The 19,136-nt window shown below is 45.7% G+C and overlaps 1 protein-coding gene across 1 annotated transcript in view; it reads left to right on the top strand.

The window, feature by feature from the left end:
* LOC137347838 (zinc finger protein 229-like) overlaps positions 1-18,394 on the top strand; it is a 68,157-nt gene extending 49,763 nt beyond the window's left edge. Inside the window, exon 5 of the mRNA XM_068012883.1 lies at positions 17,548-18,394. Within this exon, the coding sequence (XP_067868984.1) occupies positions 17,548-18,318 (771 nt within the window). The 3' untranslated portion in view covers positions 18,319-18,394. The remainder of the gene's footprint in view (positions 1-17,547) is intronic.
* Positions 18,395-19,136: the final 742 nt, after the last annotated feature.

Below are 19,136 nucleotides of genomic sequence, written 5' to 3'. Positions count from 1 at the left end.
TCCATATGACAAAATTAATATGCCTCATTCTTGGCAGATGAGGGTCTAGCATGACACCGAAAGACATCCATTAATCTTTTTTTGTTTCTTGTCACTCAGCCAATTTCCTATCCATGTTGCTACCGTTCCTTTTATTTCATGAGCTATAAGTTTGCTCACAGGTCTGTTGTGTGGCACTGTATCAAATACCTTTTGAAAGTCCATGTACTCCACATCAACAGCATTGCCCTCATCAATCCTCTGTTACCTCCTCAAAAACCTCCATCAAGTTAGTTTAACATGATTTTCCCTGAAGAAATCCATGCTGGCTTTCCTTAATTAACTCACATTTGTCCATGTGACTATTGATTTTGTCTCAAATTAGTTTTTCTAGAAGTTTTCCCACCACCGAAGTTAAACTGACTGGCCTGTAGTTGCTGGGCTTATCTTCACACCCTTTTTTGAACAAGGGTGTAACATCTGCAATCCTCTAGCACGACCCAGAGTCTAAGGAAGATGGAAAAATTACGGCCAGTGCCTCTGCGATTTCCACCCTCACTTCCCCCAGTATCCTTGGATGCATCTCATCTGGTCCTGATGCTTTATCCACTTTAAGTACAGATAGCCTATCTAATACTTCCTCTTTATCAATGTTAAATCCCTCTAGTATAAAAACAAAATACTGCGGATGCTGGAAATCTGAAATAAAAACAAGAAATGCTGGAAATACTCAACAGGTCTGGCAGATGCTGCCAGACCTGCTGAGTGGTTCCAGCATTTCTTGTTTTTATTTTAAATCCCTCTAGTGTCTGACTTACCTCCTCTTTCAACATTGCCTGGGTTGCATCTTCTTCCTTGGTAAAGACAGATGCAAAGTATTCATTTAATGCCTCAGCTATGCCCTCTGCCTCCATGTGTAAATCCCCTTTCTGGTCCCTAATTGGCCCCCCTCCTCCTTTTATCACCCTTTTACTATCTATATGCCTATAGAAAACTTTGGGATTTCCTTTAATGCTAGCTGCCAGTCTCTTTTCATGCTCTCTCTTTGCTTCTCTTATTTGCTTTTTCACTTCCCCTCTGGACCTTCTATATTCAGCCTGGTTCTCAATAGTATTTTCTACCTGGCATCTGTCATAAGCACACTTTTACTTTTTTATCTTAATCTAACCCCATCTAATAATGTACTATTCCCTACTCTTGTACTATCTATCTCCCCCAGTATTCTGTGCACCTTGGTATTCCTCTGTGATATTTGATCCTGGTACCCACACCCCTGACAAGTTACCAGTTTTGCTTCCCTCCAATCTGAGCTCCCTCTCAGGTTCCCATCCCCCTGACAATTTAGTTTAAACCCTCCCCAACATCACGAGCAAATCTCCCTGCGAGGATATTCATCCCAGTCCTGCTAAGATGCAACCCATCCGTATTGTACAGGCCCCACTTGCCCAAGAACCAGTCCCAATGTCTCAGAAAGCTAATGCCCTCTCTTCACCAGTTCTCCAGCCATGTGTTCAATCACTCAATTCTCCTACTCCTATGCTAACTTTCACATGGGACATGGAGTAATCCTGAGATTACTGCTTTTTAATCTCTTTCCTAGCTCCCTAACATTTGCTTTCAGGACCGCATCCCCTTTCTTACCTATGTCATTGGTACCAATGGGACCATGACCTCTGGCTGTTCACCCTCCCCCAGAAGAATGTCCTGCAGCCGCTGCTTGACATCCTCGACCCTGGCACCAGGGAGGCAACACACCATCCTAGAGTCACGTTTACTGTTGCAGAAACACCCGTCTGTTCCCCTTACTAACAAATCCCATATCACTACTGCTCTTCCTCCCCTTCTTTGAAGCTGAGCCACCTGTGGTGCCACAAACTTGGCTCTGACTGCACTCCTCTGAGGAACCATCATCCTCATCAGTATCCAAAATGGAAAACCGATTATATGTTTCAATCAAGTCACCTCTTACTCTACTAAACTCCAGTAGATACTAGCGTCAACTGTCCAACCTTTCCTCATAAGACAGCCCACCCATTCCAGGTATTTGTCTAATAAATCTTCTCTGAACTGCTTCCAATGCATTTACATCCTTCCTTCAATAAGGAGACCAATACTGTACAAGGTACTCCAGATGTGGTCTCACCAATGCCTTGTATTTAGCATAACCTCTCTAATTTTGTAATTACTGCTAACATTCTATTAGCTTTTGTAATGATCAAGGCAGGAGTTTCTCACTTACTGGAAAAATAGTCAAATTAATCATTTTATTTATCGCCAGAATAAAGCACACCAAACCAGGTTTCTTTAAACAACAAAATTAACTATTTATTAATATAGCAAGTTTTAAACAATAATGAGATGAATCTATATGTATGAAAAGATTTTATAACTCCTTAATCTTCCTAACCCTCATGCACACACATACATTCAATTAACAACAGTTAACTGGGGAAAATGGGTATATTGATTTTATAACAATTTCTTAGGGATAATAAAATAACTGGGTTGTGTCTTCTGTTAGTATTTCCCTGGATCAGTGTGGTGTCCCAGAGTCAAATAGTCAGAAGCCACTTGATATCTCTCCAGGTGAAATTAATGAAGATTCTATGGTGTGTAGGCATTCAAGGTAGCTCGTCTGCAGGAGGCATCACACAGCTCTTTCAGCAACAGGTTGTAGCAACAGGTCTATTTAAATTTTAAAGTAGGAGTCTAACAGTAGAAACTTTCTTGAGATTTCAGGAACTTCCAAAAATACAACAGGACTGATAATTGAAGAAGAAATTTTTCAGAAACTGGAGACTACCTTCAAGAATGCAGACTTCCTCACCACAAAAGAGCCTCCCTTCATAGAGCATTGTTCCTCCAGAGTATAGCAACTTCTCTTCCTCTGAGTCTTTTCTCTCTTTTCAGGCATAAACAGCAACAAGGTTTTTAGCTTCCATACATTAGATTTTTTTCAACTCCTTCAAAGTTCTTTTAACTTGATGAAGAAATCAGAATTTCACTTGATCCAGGAGTTATTTTTCAAGAGAAAGTTTCCTGGCCAGTTGTAGCAGTAACTCTTTGAGCTGGTTTCTTCTCACTGCCAAAATGAAACTGAAAGCCTTTATTCACAGACAACAAGAGTCACAAGACAATCGTAAAACCTTCAGGTTGCTTAGATACAAATTGCCCTGCAGCCTGGACTTCAAATACCACTAGTCTCTGCAGTCACTGTTCACAGAAAAATAGCAACAGGTCTTAAAAGCATACAGACCTCTTAGTATTATGACACTTTCCTAATTACGTGCTGTACCTGTATACTAATCTTTTGCGATTCATGCACTAGGACACCCAGATCCCTCTGCAACTCAGAGCTCTGCAGTCTCTCACCATTTAGATAATATACTTTTTTATTCTTCCTGCCAAAATGGACAATTTCACATTTTCCCACATTATACTCCATTTTCCAGATGATTGCCCACTCACTTAACCTATCTATATCCCTTTGTAGCCTCCTTATGTCCTCTTCACAACTTACTTTCCTACCTATCTTAGTGTCATCATCAAATTTAGTCTTCTGTCCCTTCATCCAAGTCATTTATATAAATTGTAAAAAGTTGTGGCCCAGCACAGATCCCTGTGGCACACCACTTGTTACAACTTGCCAACCAGAAAGTGACCCAATTGTGCCTACTCTCTGTTTCCAGTTAGCTAGCCAATCCTCTATCCAGCCGGAGCCGGGACTGGAGGCAGAGTGCCATCTCCTGCCCTGCCAGCGTCCAGCAGCCGGGGCACTATGCAAATCGGCTCCTGCATTGGGTACATCCCGGGCGGAGTAATAGGCAGTTGGGAGGGTTGACCCTCACAGATCTCGCCCCCACCCAGGACACCAGCCCCATGGCAGATGGAGTGTTTCCTCCCAGTGGGTTCATTGGTTCCCCACCACGGGCGGGCCTTCCTCCTCGGGAGCTGCCAAATTTACAGGGTCATCCCTACCCCTCCCCCACCCCCTCGTCCCGAGGGATTGAGAGTTCTCGCCCAGGGCTCGAGGCCCTAATGGTGCTGGTGGTGGGAGGAGTCTGAAGACCCGCGCCAGGAGATGGACCACGTACGTCAGGGTCCTGTTCAGAGGTGGGGCACTGAGACTCAGAGACCTCTATGGCTGTAGCAGTCTCCATCCCAACCCCCGCACCCTCCTTCAGCCCTGGTATCTAATGCCCAAGCTCAGCCATGGGGCAGGTAGACTCCCCGCGATCAGGCTCTGGGCTGAACTCAGGCTCTGGGCTGAATTCAGGCCCAGGTTGTTCCTATCTGTCCAGGGGACGTGCCTTTGTTTTACGTCATGCCTTCCTTCCACACGGACGGGCGACCCCTGCTCCCAGCCAGAGGCCATGAAAACCCCTACCTCCGGAACCAGACATAGGGGAAAGTACGATGGTGCCACCCTGGGCTGCCGAGGTGGAGTTGGCAGCCCCACCCTCTTGCAGGCATGACACCTTGCCCCGTCCAAGGTTCAGAAGATAGGGTAGCCTGTCCCCTGGAACTCGACATTGAAGTGGCCTTCCGACATCTTTTCCTACGCCAGCTGCATAACTATGTCGGAAGCTGCCTTCCCAAAGACCAATTGGGACTGGGGTGATCCCTGACCTTACCTCTCCCAGGTGGAGGAAGAGCTCACCGGGAATAAAGGGTGGAACATTTGATAAAATTACACACGATGCAATGGCCCCCAGGAGTCCACTGGCAGTGAGCCATCTACTTAGGGTCAGGGCCACAACCCGCTTGGTCTTTTAGAAAAACACAGCCTTCCCAAACATCTTTGAGGCTGCGACAATGGCCGAGGGACTGACAACCTCAGTGTTGCCTTTACACAAGCCTTAATAGTCATTGGGTGGGCGTAGCTCTTCACCCCATGCTTTGCTGTTAGGATTTTGAATGATGACGGGGCCACAGGAGCGGCTGAAGCATCTGCTGCAGCATAGGAAGGCCCTGCCACCAGAGAGGACTATGAAGCTATGAGGCAGAAGAGTCACACCCACCACTGAACAAAATGCAGTTGAGAAAAAAAAAATACATTTGTCACACAAATACTTTGCTGGGAGTTATGGCAAGGGGAGAAAGGCTGAAGGACAGGAAGACCAGGAAGAATCAGTCTCTCTGCAGATGATATCTCAAGGCAGTCAATCCACTGGTCTTCCAGTTGTTGGAGGGGAGGGGCTGTGTCTTCACCTGGGACAGCTGTAAGCTGCCCAGGCACACACCTCTTCCGATATTGAGGGAAAACAGAAAGTCTCTTCACCCACGCAGCTCCAGCTATCTTACGCTAGGTAGTTGGGGTGGGGAGGGAGCTCCCTATTCAAGGGTGTAAATACAGGAGCTCCCTACTGAACAAAACAGCTGCACCCGAGGTCTTCAGGTCTCTTCTTACCCCCCCGCCTCTACTGCAATCAATGAAAGAGCTTCAAAAGCCAAACTCACAAGAAAGCTTTCAGTCCTTATGGCCTCCTGTTTTCTTCTTTTGTAGACAGGATAGATGGAAAAACCTTCCTTTCAGTTTCAGACTTCCTCCTTGCAGCAGTCACATAGCCTCCAGCCTCGGCACACAGCCCACAGTCAGCTGAACCTCGTTGTCGACTCAGCAACTCAAATCAGGCAATTGCTAACCCTGTGCTGTACCTGCCTTGGGAGTGTTTGATGGGACAGTCTGGAGGGAGCTTTACTCTGTATCTAATCCCATGCTGTATGAGACTGGAGAATGCTTCAAGAAGACACTTAGTTCTCAGAATACCCCACTCACCAGCACTGACATCCATCACCTCAATGAGAACAATATTTAACCCAAAGATAAGAGAAACCCATCAGCTTATCCCCCAGACACAGATCCAGAGGGACAGTGAGAGTCCCAAACATTTTTGTATTTCATCCCTGGGTCTGAGTCAACATAGGAACAGTAGCAGCAGTGGGCCATTCAGTCCCTCGAGCCTGCTCCGCCATTTAACTAGATCATCACTGATCTTCTACCTCAACGCCATTTTCCCACACACTATCTGGATATCTCTTGATGCCTTTAATATCTAGAAATCAATTGATCTCTATCTTGAACATACTCAATGACTGAGCCTCCAATGCCTTCTGGGGTAGAGAGTTCCAAAGGTTCACCACCCTCTGTGTGAAGAAATTTATTTATTTATTTAGAGATACAGCACTGAAACTGTGTTGTTCGGTCCACCAAGTCTGTGCCGACCGTCAACCACCCATTTATACTAATCCTACATTAATCCCATATTCCTACCACATCCCCACCTTCCCTCAATTTCCCTACCATCTACCTACGCCAGGAGCAATTTATAATGGCCAATTTACCTATCAACCTGCAAGTCTTTGGCTTTGGGAGGAAACCGGAGCACCCGGAGGAAACCCATGCGGTCACAGGGAGAACTTGCAAACTCTGCACAGGCAGTACCCAGAACTGAACCCGGGTCCCTGGAGCTGTGAGGCTGTGGTGCTAACCACTGCGCACTGTGCCGTCCCATGAAGAAATTCTTCTTCATCTCAGTCCTAAATGGCCTACCTTTTATTCTGAGACTGGATCCCCTGGTTCTAGACACCCCCCAGCCAGGGGAAACATTATTCCTGCATCCACTCTGTCGAGCCCTGTAAGAATTTTGTTTGCTTCAATTAGATCATCACTCATTCTTGTAAACTCTGGAGAATATAGGCCCAGTCTCCTCAATCCCTCCTCATAGGATAATCCTGCCATCCCAGGAATGAATCAGGTGAACCTTTGTTGCACTCCTTCTACACCAAATATATCCTTCATTAGATAAGGAGACCAAAACTGTACACAATACTCCAGGTGCGGTCTCACTAAGGCTCTATACAATTGCAAAAAGACTTCTTTGCTCCTGTACTCAAATCCTCTTGCATTAAAGCCTGGAATTTCCTGGGCGTCTGCGACCAGAGATGTGAATCATGGCCAAAGAGATCAGGGAATTTTGGGTGTGAGTAAGACATGGGCTTCAGTACGATATGGCCAAACCTTCCTGTTTGACAAAGCATTATTTGTGCTTTTCCTACTGTTTTGCTTGGCTTAAAGACTCTTCGATTGCCAGCAATGGGAAATGCTCATTTTTTCTGGTGGATTTATTGCTAATTTTTCTTGATCGTTATATCTTTGGGCGATGTTTTGAATTTGATGTCCTCTAGTTACTGACTCAACAACTGGTGGAAATAGTTTTTCCTAATTTATCTGATGAAATTGTGAACCGCTCCCTCAGATCTCCAATGGCCCCTTTGTTCTAATGAAAAGAGCCCCAGTTTCTCTAATCTCTCCTGATAACTAAAGCCTCTCTTCCCTGGTATCATCTCAGTGAATCTCTGCACCCTCTCCATGGACTTGACAACCTTCCTGCTGTAAGATCTAAAACCTGATCCAATATTCTAACTGCATCGTAACCAATGATTTGTACAGGTTTACATGACCTCTGTCTTTTTGTATTCTACACCCTGAATTATAAAACCTTGGATCCCGTGTGCTTTTTAACCACTTTAGCAACTTGTCCTTCAACTTTTAAAGGTTTGTGTCTCTGAACCCCTTGTAGGGTTTAGAGATATATCGTGCTAGTTCCCCACCTGCCAAGAATGAGGCATATCAATTTTGTCAATTGAACATTGATTTTAAACTGTTGCTGGAGCGAGGAAATGACTTGCTAAACAGACTAGCCGTGGCTAGAAGAAACATTTACATACTAACAGACATCGAAGGTGAGGAAGCCCATTCCATGGCTGCTAAGGAGGATACAATCCACAAGGGCCAGGACTGGTTATACCAGCTGGTCACATGACTAACTGGCTGTTCCAGGGTTTTCTGAACTAGCCACAGAGCGTTTGAACTCAGAAAGACTGTTTGCTCCTGGACTCAGAAGATCTCTCTTGTCTGCTCCCATCTCATAAGCTTCTGAATCTACTGAAGACACATGAATTCCAAGAGAGAAAAGTCTCCTACAGCAAACAAGGTTTAAAAAGAATACTGTGGCCCAATGGAAAGCAAGATCTACCTACAATCAAGGACACTACAGTGATCCCGAAGAACCGTAACAAAAACTCTTCAGATATTGCCTCAAACTTTTCCACGTTATTTTTTTCCTTCTGCTCTTTTCTGTCTCTATTTGCATGTGTGTATTGTGTATGCATGCTCATGTGGGAGAGGCGTATATCCATCGGCATCAACCAAATTAAGTTTAATAAATTTCAACTTTTCTTCTTTAAACCTAAGAAAACTTGTTTGTGCTGCTTTCTTTGCCTTATTATTGGAAAGTGGTGAACAAGGATTCACCAAGGGGAAGCTAAAACATGGTGTGTTTAAAATAAAACCCTATTACGGTAAGACCAGGTGAAGGCCGAGAGGGACCCCGAGATACCTTTCTCACCTGGTCATAACAGAAATTAATGTAACATGGCTAAAATACATTGGCATCAAATGTCTGATTTAATGTGTATTATGGGAAAGAGAAGTTTAGTGAGTTAGAAACTCAAACAGGTGCTTCACTGAAGACAGGTTGCCATGGCAACACTGATAGGACATTTCCTTCCACAGAATCAGCACATTGTAAACTCTAATCAGATCAAGGGAAAAGATAGAGTTTGTCTGTTATTAACCACAATATAAACTCAATGCAGAGTAAGTAATAGATTAGATTATAATATGTGATATTGATACCTGTAATTGTGAAACTATAAGAAATAACAGAATTAACACTAGGCAGGGTAGTTTAGGGATAATGAGACAATTACTAGAGAAAAATAATTGCTGGGAACCAGGGAATGTGTCCTTGTAAATCACAGATTAGAGAAGTTCCGGCTGTCTTTTACTCACTTCCTGCTGGGCCACTCAGTAAGATCGTGGCAGATATTCTACCTCAACACCACCCTCCTGCACTACCCCAGATTCCTTAACTCCATTAGTATCCAATATCAGTCTCTGGGCCTATACCTGTTGAAGTTTAGAAGAATGAGGAGTGATCTTATTGGAACATATAAGATACTAAGGGAACTAGATAGAATGGCTATCAGGATGATATTTCCTCTTGTGGGGGAGACGAGAACTAAGGTGCACAGTTTAAGAATGAGTGGTCTTCCTTTTAAGACAGAGATGAAGAGAATTTTTTTTCTCAAACAGTCGTTAATCTGTGGAATTCTCTTCCCCTGAAAGCAATGGAGGCTGGGCCATTGAATTTATTCAAGGTTGAGTTAGATAAATTTTTGATAGACAAGAGTCAAGGGTTATGGGGGACAGATAGGAGAGTGGAGTTGAGACCACAACCTGTGGTGTGTTGATAAGGTAAGCTTTTTATTTTATTTCTTCTGTATCGTGTGATTGGTAAAAATTTACTTTCTTCTTTTACTTTTTTGACTTATCTATTAATTGGTTATTTGAAAAAGACCACAGCAGAGAAGAATCAAAGTATTTAGCTCATAAATTTATATAAATTAATAAAGTAATTAACTATGTAGATATGGCTGGGCAGGTGATGTGCTGTAGCTGTATGATGTGGGAGCTGGCTGATCCCATTGTGAACGGCAGGGACCACATCTGCGGGAAGTGCACCCAACTCCAGCTCCTCGAGAACCGCGTTAGGGAACTGGAGCTGGATGAACTTCGGATCATTCGGGAGGCGGAGGGGGTTATTGAGAGGAGTTATAGGGAGGTAGTCACACCTCAGGTAAAAGAAGTAGGTAGATGGGTTACCGTCAGGGGAAGGAGAGAGAACCAGCAGGCAGTGCTGGGATCCCCTGTGGCCGTTTCCCTCAACAACAGGTATACCGTTTTGCATACTGTTGGGGGGGACGACTTACCAGGGGTAAGCAATGGGGTACAGGTCTCTGGCACAGAGTCTGTCCTTGTTGCTCAGAAGGGGAGGGGGAAGAGGAGCAGAGCATTAGTCATTGGGGACTCCATAGTTAGGGGAACAGATAGGAGGTTCTGTGGGAACGAGAGAGACTCACGGTTGGTGTGTTGCCTCCCAGGTGCCAGGGTTCGTGATGTCTCGATTCGTGTTTTTGGGATCCTTAAGGGGGAGGGGGAGCAGCCCCAAGTCGTGGTCCACATAGGCACCAACGACATAGGTAGAAAGAGAGATGGGGATTTAAGGCAGAAATTCAGGGAGCTAGGGTGGAAGCTTAGAGCGAGAACAAACAGAGTTGTTATCTCTGGGTTATTTCCAGCATCCGCAGTATTTTGCTTTTATTTTATGTTATCTCTGGGTTGTTGCCCGCGCCACGTGCTAGCGAAGCGAGGAATAGGGAGAGAGAGGAGTTGAACACGTGGCTGCAGGGATGGTGTAGGAGGGAGGGTTTTGGTTTCCTGGATAATTGGGGCTCTTTCTGGGGTAGGTGGGACCTCTACAAACAGGATGGTCTTCACCTGAACCAGAGGGGTACCAATATCCTGGGGGGGAGATTTGTTAGTGCTCTTCGGGGGGGTTTAAACTAATTCAGCAGGGGGATGGGAACCTAAATTGTAGTTCCAGTGTACAGGATGTTGAGAGTAGTGAGGTCAGGGATAAGGTTACAAGGACGCAAGAGGGCACTGGCAAGCAAGAACTTGGTTTAAAGTGTGTCTACTTCAACGCCAGGAGCATCCGGAATAAGGTGGGTGAGCTTGCAGCATGGGTTGGTACCTGGGATCTCGATGTTGTGGCCATTTCGGAGACATGGGTAGAGCAGGGACAGGAATGGATGTTGCAGGTTCCGGGATTTAGGTGTTTCAGTAAGAACAGAGAAGATGGTAAAAGAGGGGGGGGTGGTGTGGCATTGTTAATCAAGGAGAGTATTACGGCGGCAGAAAGGACGTTTGAGGACTCGTCTACTGAGGTAGTATGGGCCGAGGTTCGAAACAGGAGAGGAGAGGTCACCCTGTTGGGAGTTTTCTATAGACCTCCGAATAGTTCCAGAGATGTAGAGGAAAGGATAGCGAAGATGATTCTCGAGCGAGAGTAACAGGGTAGTTGTTATGGGGGACTTTAACTTTCCAAATATTGACTGGAAATACTATAGTTTGAGTACTTTAGATGGGTCCGTTTTTGTCTAGTGTGTGCAGGAGGGTTTTCTGACACAGTATGTAGACAGGCCAACCAGGGGCGATGCCACATTGGATTTGATTTAGATTTAGAGATACAGCACTGAAACAGGCCCTTCGGCCCACCGAGTCTGTGCTGACCATTAACCACCCATTTATACTAATCCTACACTAATCCCATATTCCTATCACATCCTCATCTGTCCCTATATTTCCCTACCACCTACCTATACTAGTGACAATTTATAATGGCCAATTTACCTATCAACCTGCAAGTCTTTTGGCTGTGGGAGGAAACCGGAGCACCCGGAGGAAACCCACGCAGCCACAGGGAGAACTTGCAAACTCCACACAGGCAGTACCCAGAATTGAACCCGGGTCGCTGGAGCTGTGAGGCTGCGGTGCTAACCACTGCGCCACTGTACTGGGTAATGAACCCGGCCAGGTGTTAGATTTAGATGTAGGTGAGCACTTTGGTGATAGTGATCACAATTCGGTTAGGTTTACCTTAGCGATGGGCAGGGACAGGTATATACCGCAGGGCAAAAATTATAGCTGGGGGAAAGGAAATTATGATGCGATTGGGCAAGATTTAGGATGCGTAGGATGGGGAAAGAAACTGCAGGGGATGGGCACAATCGAAATGTGGAGCTTATTCAGGGAGCAGCTACTGCGTGTCCTTGATAAATATGTACCTGTCAGGCAGGGAGGAAGTTGTCGAGCGAGGTAGCCATGGTTTACTAAAGAAGTTGAAGCGCTTGTCAAGAGGAAGAAGAAGGCTTATGTTAGGATGAGACGTGAAGGCTCAGTTCGGGCGCTTGAGAGTTACAAGCTAGCCAGGAAGGATCTAAAGGGAGAGCTAAGAAGAGCGAGGAGAGGACACGAGAAGTCATTGGCGGTTAGGATCAAGGAAAACCCTAAGGCTTTCTATAGGTATATCAGGAATAAAAGAATGACTAGAGTTAGATTAGGGCCAATCAAGGATAGTAGTGGGAAGTTGTGTGTGGAATCAGAGGAGATAGGGGAAGCGTTAAATGAATATTTTTCGTCAGTATTTACAGTGGAGAAAGAAAATGTTGTCGAGGAGAAAACTGAGATACAGACTACTAGGCTAGATGGGATTGAGGTTCACAAGGAGGAGGTGTTAGCAATTTTGGAAAGTGTGAAAATAGATAAGTCCCCTGGGCCAGATGGGATTTATCCTAGGATTCTCTGGGAAGCCAGGGAGGAGATTGCAGAGCCTTTGACCTTGATCTTTATGTCGTCATTGTCGACAGGAATAGTGCCGGAAGACTGGAGGATAGCAAATGTTGTCCCCTTGTTCAAGAAGGGGAATAGAGACAGTCCTGGTAATTATAGACCTGTGTGCCTTACTTCGGTTGTGGGTAAAATGTTGGAAAAGGTTATAAGAGACAGGATTTATAATCATCTTGAAAAGAATCAGTTCATTAGAGATAGTCAGCACGGTTTTGTGAAGGGTAGGTCGTGCCTCACAAACCTTATTGAGTTTTTTGAGAAGGTGACCAAACAGGTGGATGAGGGTAAAGCCGTGGATGTGGTGTATATGGATTTCAGTAAGGCGTTTGATAAGGTTCCCCACGGTAGGCTATTGCAGAAAATACGGAAGTATGGGATTGAAGGTGATTTAGAGCTTTGGATCAGAAATTGGCTAGCTGAAAGAAGACAGAGGGTGGTGGTTGATGGCAAATGTTCATCCTGTAGTTTAGTTACTAGTGGTGTACCGCAAGGATCTGTTTTGGGGCCACTGCTGTTTGTCATTTTTATAAATGACCTGGATGAGGGTGTAGAAGGGTGGGTTAGTAAATTTGCGGATGACACGAAGGTCGGTAGAGTTGTGGATAGTGCCGAAGGATGTTGTAGGTTACAGAGGGACATAGATAGGCTGCAGAGCTGGGCTGAGAGATGGCAAATGGAGTTTAATGTGGAAAAGTGTGAGGTGATTCACTTTGGAAGGAGTAACAGGAATGCAGAGTACTGGGCTAATGGGAAGATCCTTGGTAGTGTAGATGAGCAGAGAGATCTTGGTGTCCAGGTACATAAATCCCTGAAAGTTGCCACCCAGGTTAATAGGGCTGTTAAGAAGGCATAAGGTGTGTTCGCTTTTTTTAGTAGGTGGATCGAGTTTCGGAGCCATGAGGTCATGCTGCAGCTGTACAAAACTCTGGTGCGGCTGCACCTGGAGTATTGCGTGCAGTTCTGGTCACCGCATTATAGGAAGGATGTGGAAGCTTTGGAAAGGGTGCAGAGGAGATTTACTAGGATGTTGCCTGGTATGGAGGGAAGGTCTTACGAGGAAAGGCTGAGGGACTTGAGGTTGTTTTCGTTGGAGAGAAGGAGGAGGAGAGGTGACTTAATAGAGACATATAAGATAATCAGAGGGTTAGATAGGGTGGATAATGAGAGTCTTTTTCCTCGGATGGTGATGGCAAACACAAGGGGACATAGCTTTAAGTTGAGGGGTGATAGATATAGGACAGATGTTGGAGGTAGTTTCTTTCCTCAGAGAGTAGTAGGGGCGTGGAACGCCCTGCCTGCAACAGTAGTAGACTCACCAACTTTAAGGGCATTTAAGTGGTCATTGGATAGACATATGGATGAAAATGGAATAGTGTAGGTCAGATGGTTTCACAGGTCAGCGCAACATCGAGGGCCGAAGGGCCTGTACTGCGCTGTAATGTTCTATGTTCTTCTATGTTCTAGATCAGCCATGAGCTTATCGATCAGGCTCAAAGGGCCGAATCACCTACTTCTGCTTCTAAGTCCTATGTTCTGTGTTGACAATACTCAATGACTGAGCATCCACAATGCTCTGGGGTAGAATTTCAATTCTTTTGGTGAAAACAATTTCCATCATGTCAGATCAGCACAATCTTCTTAAGGGAATTTTTAGGGATGGGCAACAAGTGCTGGCCTTGCCAGCGATGCCCACATCTTATTAAAGAATAAAATTTTAAAAATCCTAAATAGCTGAACTCTTTCCGAGACTGCGACCTCTAGTTCTAGATCACCAGCCAGGGGCAAAATCTTCCCAGCACCTACTCTGTCAAGCCCCTAAAGAATTTTATATGTTTCAGTGAGATCACCTGAAATTCATCAAATTCTATGGAATATGGACCAATTCTACTCAATTTCTCCTTCCAGGGCAGTCATAGAATCAGTAGAGAGCCTTTGTTGCACTCCATCTCAGGCAAGTATAGCCAAAGCTGTTATTAATCATATCCAGGACTCAACGATCACAGAAGGCCCCAGCACTTGGGTATCTGTATGAGTTCATTAATAATTTTATCGCCATCCGATCACAAGCTATCATTTCAATGCGGCTACCAATGGCGGGGCTCTTACCCAGCATTCCCGCGGAAGGGAATGTATCCTATTCACTATAGGAGTCCAGCGCGCAAGCGTGGTGCTGGGCTGCATCTGGAGCATGCGCAGTGTCACTGTGATCAGGGCTGGAGATGGTTTTGCAGCGGGTGGGAGTCGGCCCCGAATAAGAAGCTCCAGGTCCCGCGTTCGCGCCGAGCGGGACAGCAGCTGTGGGGTTTCTCCCGGTGACAGGTCCTGTTAGAAACTAATAATAAATTAAAAGGAGGGACTAAGTTCCCCCATTGAAGGGAGATCAGGAATATCCGCGAACAAAAACACTGACAGACTGAGGGGGAACAGGAGGTGATTGTGGGTGCAGGGGAGGAATTGGAGCCGTGGGTGGGCGGAAAACTTCATAAACACCTGCAGCCGCGAATAAGAGCCCACAGACCCCATGTTTACCCCGCGGTGACAGGCCCGGGGACACTGGCCACATTGCCGGGTAGATGCCAGTGTTGTATCTGTACTGGAACAGCTTGGCTAGGGGTGCGGCAAGTTCTGGAGCACAGGTCTTCAGTACTATTGCCGGAATATTGTCAGGACCCATAGCCTTTGCAGTATCCATTGCCTTCAGTCGTTTCTTGATATCACACGGGAGTGAATCAAATTGACTGAAGTCTGGCATCTGTGATGCTGGGGACTTCAGGAGGAGGCCGAGATCAAGATCAACTCGACACTTCAGGCTGAAGATTGTTGCAAATGCTTCAGCCTTACCTTTTGCACTGATGTGCTGGGCTCCCCCATCGGTGAGGATGGGGGTATTTGTGGAGCCGCCTCCTCCTCCAGTTAGTTGTTTAATTGTCCACCACCGTTTATGACTGGATGTGGCAGAACTACAGAGCTTAGATCTAATCCGTTGGTTGTGCGATCGCTTAGCCCTGTCTATTGCATGATGCTTCTGTTGTGTGGCATGCAAGTAGTCCTGTGTTGTTGTGTGTCACACTTCATTGAACCAGGGTTGGTTCCCTAGCTTGATGATAATGGGGGATATGCCAGTTCATGAGGTTACAGATTGTGGTTGAATACAATTCTGCCGCTGCTGATGGCTCACAGCGCCTTATAGTTGCCCAGTTTTGAATTGCTATATCTATTCGAACCCAATTAGCACGGTGGTCGTGCAACACAACACTATGGTGGGTACCCTCAATGTGAAGATAGAACTTTGCCTCCACAAGGACCGTGCAGTGTTTGCTCCTACCAATACTGGCATGGACTGATGCATTTGCGACAGGTAGATTGGTGATGAGGTCAAGTAGGTTTTTCCCCTCTTGTTGGTTGCCTCATCACCTGCCACAGACCCAGTCTAGCAGCTATGTCCTTGCAGACTTGGCCAGCTCGGACAGTAGTGGTGGTACTGAGCCACTCTTGGTGATGGGCATTGAAGTCCCCCACCCAGAGAACATTTTGTGCCCTTGCCACCCTCAGTGCTTCCTCCAAGTGGTGTTCAACATGGAGAAGCATTGATTCATCAGCCGAGATGGCAGTGCAGTGATGTACAGTCGGAAGGGAATTGCCCTGGGAGTCCTCAGGGATGGTGATGGTAGTGTCTGGGACATTGCCTGCAAGGTATGATTCCGTGAGTATGACTTGATCAAGCTATTGCTTGACTAGTCTGTGGGACAGATCTCCTAATTTTGGCATAAGCCCCAAGATGTTTATAAGGAGGACTTTGCAGGGTCGGCAGGGCTGGGTGTGCTGTTGTCGTTTCCAGTGCCTAGATTGATGCCAGTGGTATGTCCGGTTTCATTTCTTTGTAGTGGTTTAATACAACTGAGCGGCTTGCTAGGCCATTTCAGGGGGCATTTAAGAGTCAACCACATTGCTGTGGGCTTGGAGTCACATGTAGGCCAGACCAGGTGAGGCTGGCAGATTTAAAGGACATTAGTGAACCAGAACCAATCGACAATGGTTTCATGGTCAACATTAGACTAGCTTTATTTTCTGGTTTAGCTGGGAATGTTTCCTTTACTTTAGGCAGTTTACAGCCTTCCAGACTCAACATTGAGTTCAACAATTTCAGACCATGAACCCATTTTGATTGTTTTTTTAAAACCATGTGCCGGTCTCAAATTTGTTTTTCATGTTTTTGCTATCGGACAAAGCTGTTCATTATCTGCCATTAACACGCTCTTTGGGCAAATACTTTGTCTTTTACTACAACTATCACCACTCTCTTTGCCTTTTGTTCATGACATCTTTGTCATTTAAACTCTCCTGCCCTCTGCCCTATCACAGACCTTCCCTTTTGTTCTTCTTCACCCCTCCCCACTGTTTTACTTGCTCAAAACCTATGACATTGCTAACCTTTGCCAGTTCTGATGAAAGGTCATCAACCTAAAACATTAACTCTGTTTTTCTATCCACAGATGCTGCCAGATCTGCTGAGTATTTCTCGCACTTAGTTTTTTTTTTCAAATTTACTTTATCTGCAGTATTTTGATTTTATTCCCTTTTGTTGGGACTTTGTTGCTTATTTTGGCTTTTTTTAGTTTGAATGGATCACATGTTTGGGGGGAACAAGAGAGGAAAGAATATTCCATAGAAATTAGAATTGTCTGTTCTGAATTTCTGTACAGTACTTACAATGATCACTTCTGTAAACTCCATTTACAGGGTATTAGAAGGGGAGGATTTGCAGACCAGAAACTCAAAAAAAACATCGCATCAAGATCTGACTCAATTCATCAGGACCTGAATCTCATCGGCCTTCGAATGTGGAAGGAGAAATGTTTGTCTGTTCTGTCTGTGCAAAAATATTTCAAACGTCAGTGTGACTGGAAAAGCACCGAGACACACACACCTGAGTGAGAGTGTTCCAGTGCACTGATTGTGGAAAGAGCTTTAACCAGTTACACAGCCTGAAAATATATTGCACTATTCGTAGCCGGGAGAAACCATACATGTGTTCTGTGTGTGGATGAGGCTTCAACTGATCATCCAACCTGGAGAGACACAAGGATACCCTCACCACAGAGAAACCGTGGAAATGTGGAGACTGTGGGAAGGGATTCAATTACCCATCCAAGCTGGAAACTCATCGACGCACTCACACTGGGGAGAGACCGTTCACCTGCTCTGTGTGTGGGAAGGGATTCGCTCAGTTAGCTACCCTGCTGGTGCACCAGCGAGTTCACACTGGGGAGAGACCGTTCACCTGCTCTGTGTGTGGGAAGGGATTCGCTCAGTTAGCTACCCTGCTGGTGCACCAGCGAGTTCACACTGGGGAGAGACCGTTCACCTGTTCCATGTGTGGGAAGAGATCTGCTGATTCATCCACCCTGCAGAAACACCAGCGAGTTCACACTGGGGAGCGGCCGGTCACCTGCTCCGAGTGTGGAAAGGGATTCGTTCAGTCATCCACCCTGCTGGCACACCAGCGTGTTCACACTGGGGAGAGACCATTCACCTGCTCTGTGTGTGGGAAGGGATTCACTGAGTCATCCAACCTGCTGACACACAAGAACATTCACAGTGATAAGAGACCTTTTAAATGTTCTGAATGTGAGAAGAGCTTTAAAAGCAGACGTGAAATGGTGACACACCGACGCACTCACACTGGGGAGAGGCCATTTAGCTGCACCGAGTGTGGGAATAGATTTACCTGTTCATCCACCCTACTGACACACCAGCGAGTTCACACTGGGGAGAGGCCATTCACCTGCACTGACTGTGGGAAGGGATTCACTCAGTCATCCAACCTGCTGGCACACCAGCGAATTCACACTGGGGAGAGGCCGTTCACCTGCTCCGTGTGTGGGAAAGGGTTCACTCAGTCATCCACCCTGCGGAGACACCAGCGAGTTCACACTGGGGAGAAGCTGTTCATCTGTTCCGTGTGTGGGAAGGGATTCACTCAATCACTCGACCTGCAGATACACCAGAAAGTTCACAAGTGACTGCAAGGATTTTTTTTGCTGCTGCTAATCACATCCAGGACTGATCCATATAATAAAAGCAAAATGCTGCAGATGCTGGAAATCTGAAATAAAAACAAGAAATGCTGGAAATACTCAGCAGGCCTGGCAGCATCTGTGGAGAGAGAAGCAGAGTTAACGTTTCAGGTCAGTGACCTTTCATTAGAACTGCCAGTTCTGATGAAAGGTCACTGACTTGAAACGTTAACTCTGCTTCTCTCTCCGCAGATGCTGCCAGGCCTGCTGAGTATTTCCAGCATTTCTTGTTTTTATTTCAGGACTGTTCCATGTTCATTCTGATGGTTAAAGAAAGATCTGCACATATACAGCACCTTCCACTCTCTCAGGACATGTGAAAGTGCTTTACAGCCAATGAAGTTCGATTGAATTTTAGTCACGGTTGTGCTGTAGGAAACACGGCAGCCAATTGCAGACAGCAAGCTCTCTGGAGTGGGATTTGAACCCACAATCTTCTGACTCAGAGGCAACAGTGGTACCAACTGAGTCACAGTTACGGTTCATTTCTATTGATGTAACCTAGTGTTAGGAACAATGATTATATCTCATAGATTGTGATTTTTAAAAGTTCAAATAAAGTTCAAAATTCAGGAGGTCAGCTGACCTCGCCTCCACTCTACAACAGGTTACCAGGACAACAGAGGGAACAGATCAAAGACTCTATTCTGAACAGAGACTACAGCACTAACACCTGAAGAACAATGGGTTTCACCCTCCCAGACTTTTGGGTTGTAAAACAAGGAGTCAGCCATTGCGAACATGCAAACAAACCGGCAGGTGGG

This window comes from Heterodontus francisci, chromosome 32 (assembly GCF_036365525.1).
Source record: "Heterodontus francisci isolate sHetFra1 chromosome 32, sHetFra1.hap1, whole genome shotgun sequence".
NCBI lineage: Eukaryota > Metazoa > Chordata > Chondrichthyes > Heterodontiformes > Heterodontidae > Heterodontus > Heterodontus francisci.
This window is presented reverse-complemented; position numbering and strand designations above follow the sequence as displayed.